The 2,922-nt window shown below is 40.9% G+C and overlaps 1 protein-coding gene across 1 annotated transcript in view; it reads left to right on the top strand.

The window, feature by feature from the left end:
- Positions 1–1,187, top strand: part of LOC123030539 (vomeronasal type-2 receptor 26-like) — a 5,376-nt gene extending 4,189 nt beyond the window's left edge. The window contains exon 4 of the mRNA XM_044444551.1: positions 286–1,187. Within this exon, the coding sequence (XP_044300486.1) occupies positions 286–1,187 (902 nt within the window). The remainder of the gene's footprint in view (positions 1–285) is intronic.
- The last annotated feature ends 1,735 nt before the right edge of the window (positions 1,188–2,922 follow it).

Below are 2,922 nucleotides of genomic sequence, written 5' to 3'. Positions count from 1 at the left end.
TGAGTCTGATGCCCAGCTCATCTTTGGTTTTGAGGTGTCTTCACTCTTAAGTTAAGTTGGTCCTAAACAGGGAGTAGTTTTTCTAGTTTCTATGAAGCTCCCTATGCATTTTGGTTCAGATTTTCCCCACTCACATGACTGTTGCTTAAAAAGTGCTAAAGATGCCATGAGCCATATTGAATACTGATTTCGCTGCTATGTACAATATTGAACATTTTTTCTTAAAATTAGAGCAACCAGAACTTCCCAGCCCACTTCCACTCTGTATTTCCCATTGTCTTTCAGATATGAATGAGTGTCATGAATGCCAAGATGAAACCTCTCCAAACAGGAACCGGGACTTTTGTATTCCCAAGACTGTAACCTTCCTGTCCTATGAGGAATCTTTGGGTTTCAGTTTGACCCTCATTGCCCTTTTCTTCTCCTTCCTCACACTTCTGATACTGGGCATATTTGTGAAGCACCACAACACTCCCATCGTGATTGCCAACAACCGGGACCTCACTTACGCACTCCTCTTCTCCCTCCTGCTCTGTTTCCTTTGCGTGTTCCTCTTCATTGGCCAGCCCAAGCGGGCAATGTGTCTTCTCCAGCAAGCAGCCTTTGGTATTATCTTTGCCATGGCCATTTCCTCTGTGCTAGCAAAAACCATCACTGTGGTGGTGGCTTTCATGGCCACCAAGCCGAGAAGCAGGATGCGGAAATGGGTGGGGAAAGGACTGGCCATTCTTGTAGTTTCTGTCTGCTCCCTCATCCAAGTAGGCATCTGTGTGGGGTGGCTGGCAACTTCTCCCCCTTTCCCAGATGTGGACATGCACTCAGAGCATGACAAACTGGTCCTCAAGTGTAACGAGGGATCGGTGACAATGTTATACTGTGTGCTGGGCTATCTGGGCTTCCTGGCCAGTGTGAGTTTCAGTGTGGCTTTCCTTGCCAGGAAACTGCCTGACAGCTTCAATGAAGCCAAATTTATCACCTTCAGCATGCTGGTCTTCTGCAGTGTCTGGCTCTCTTTTGTTCCCACTTACCTGAGCACCAAGGGAAAGTATGTGGTGGCTGTGGAGATCTTCTCTATCTTAGCCTCCAGTTCAGGACTGCTAGGTTGCATCTTTTCCCCCAAATGTTACATTATTGTGTTGAGACCTGAGATGAACAAAAAGGAACAGCTGATAAGGAGAAAAAGTTGAAGGAGTTAAGTTGGGATCTTTCCTTGCATTGGTGATGTTGGTGCTTGGGTGTGATGATCAGGACATGATTCGACAGATTCCCTCCAGGTCTCCAGGTCTCATGTACTTTTTGAATGGAATCAAGTCAACTAAATGTCAGCTACCCAATAGACCCACCTTAACTCTGCTCCCAGAAACAGTATCTATAGGCACCACAATATGGTTTGAAAGTGAAGAAGAGAAGGTAAGGAGCATCTCAGAGAGAAAGGGCAACAACTCAGGGCACAAAGCTCCCAAAGTTTTAAAACCATAAAATCTATTTCTGGCACAAGGAGAAGCCAAATCAATTGCCTCCACACAGAAGCACAATTTTTTCTTCTGCATTCCCTTGAAAGGAATTATTTCTCTTACTATTTCTTTTTGTGGGACATTCCATGGTCTGTTGAAATTTCCTGTCTCAGGGGAAGGAAAAAGCACACTTAAAGTGTGTCTATTCAAACTTATTTTTATTCTGAAATTCCAGGGGGAACCCTGACATTTTTTTCAGGGAATTAAATCAGTCCCTTCCATTTTGTCTTTGTTTTTAATCAGAAGGAGTGTAATTCTGTTTCTCAAAACTCCTGTGGAGTTCGACTAATTCAATGTACATCAGTCTTTCAACATGTAAGCCAGTTAGCTCTCAGAGTTATGGAGTAACATTCAGAACCGGTAAAGATTTTGAATTCTCTGGGGTTCAGACCTTTCAGCAGATAATGGTGCCAAAATCAAGCCATATCATCCAGGGTTTTGTACTTACAGCATTGTAGAAGAAACTGTGACTTGAGTGTACATTTGTGTTTGCAATGTTGCTCATGTTTTCAATGCTGTTGTGGATGATACTTTTTCCTCACCTAGTTTGGAGGGATCTCACTGAGGAGGGGAGGTGTAGGCTATTTAATCCACACTATCCTCCTCATGTGTATTATCAATCAGGGAATCTCATAATTGGAACTATGGCTACTCATGGTATCTTCATCTCCCGCCCAACAGGCTTCACCACAGAGCCCCCTCCAGCATTGCCTGAATACTTTGTGTAAGCAATATTTTTGTTTGCTTTTCTTTCAATGTGGATATGCTACAATTAGTAGTACTAAAGCTGCTACTCTCACTGACACAGAGAATCTTATTCCAGTAGAGAGTACTGAAAAAGTAAATGCTCATTTACTGAACCAGAAAATAATGTGGATGTTATAAATTTGGGAATCTCAAAGGTATTGCATTCCTGTTTATTTCTGCTCCTACTTTCACTTCTTTCTTCCTCAAATGCTGTTCTGCAAAAGCTCTCTTTTGGTCCTCTGTTTCATGGCTTGTTTCCATTTCTGCCTATTTTTCAGTGTTCCTTATTTTTCTAACACTTTTTCCTGACAAAAAGATAGGCTGCTCATTGTAGGATTAACATTCTGAGTCTCATAAATAATGAGAGAATTTTCTTTGCAATTTGCAAAAAGCAGATATAAAAATAGTACTCATATGCCTTAAAGTTACAGTAAAAATTGAGTCAAAACAAGGTGCAAATACATCATGAACTCTACCACAGAGTAATAATAGGGAGAGAATAAAAACAAGGTGAAACCAGCATCAGGAAATAATTACAATATAGTAAAAAATTAAAACAGTGAGTCAAATAAGACAGCATATAAATATTGAAGAAATGATAATATTTTTAACTATGGTAACAAGGAACACAGTGGCAAAAATTTTTAAAAAGTACAATAAA

The sequence above is a fragment of the Varanus komodoensis genome, unplaced genomic scaffold, assembly GCF_004798865.1.
Source record: "Varanus komodoensis strain SLA01 unplaced genomic scaffold, ASM479886v1 scaffold45, whole genome shotgun sequence".
Lineage (NCBI taxonomy): Eukaryota > Metazoa > Chordata > Lepidosauria > Squamata > Varanidae > Varanus > Varanus komodoensis.
This window is presented reverse-complemented; position numbering and strand designations above follow the sequence as displayed.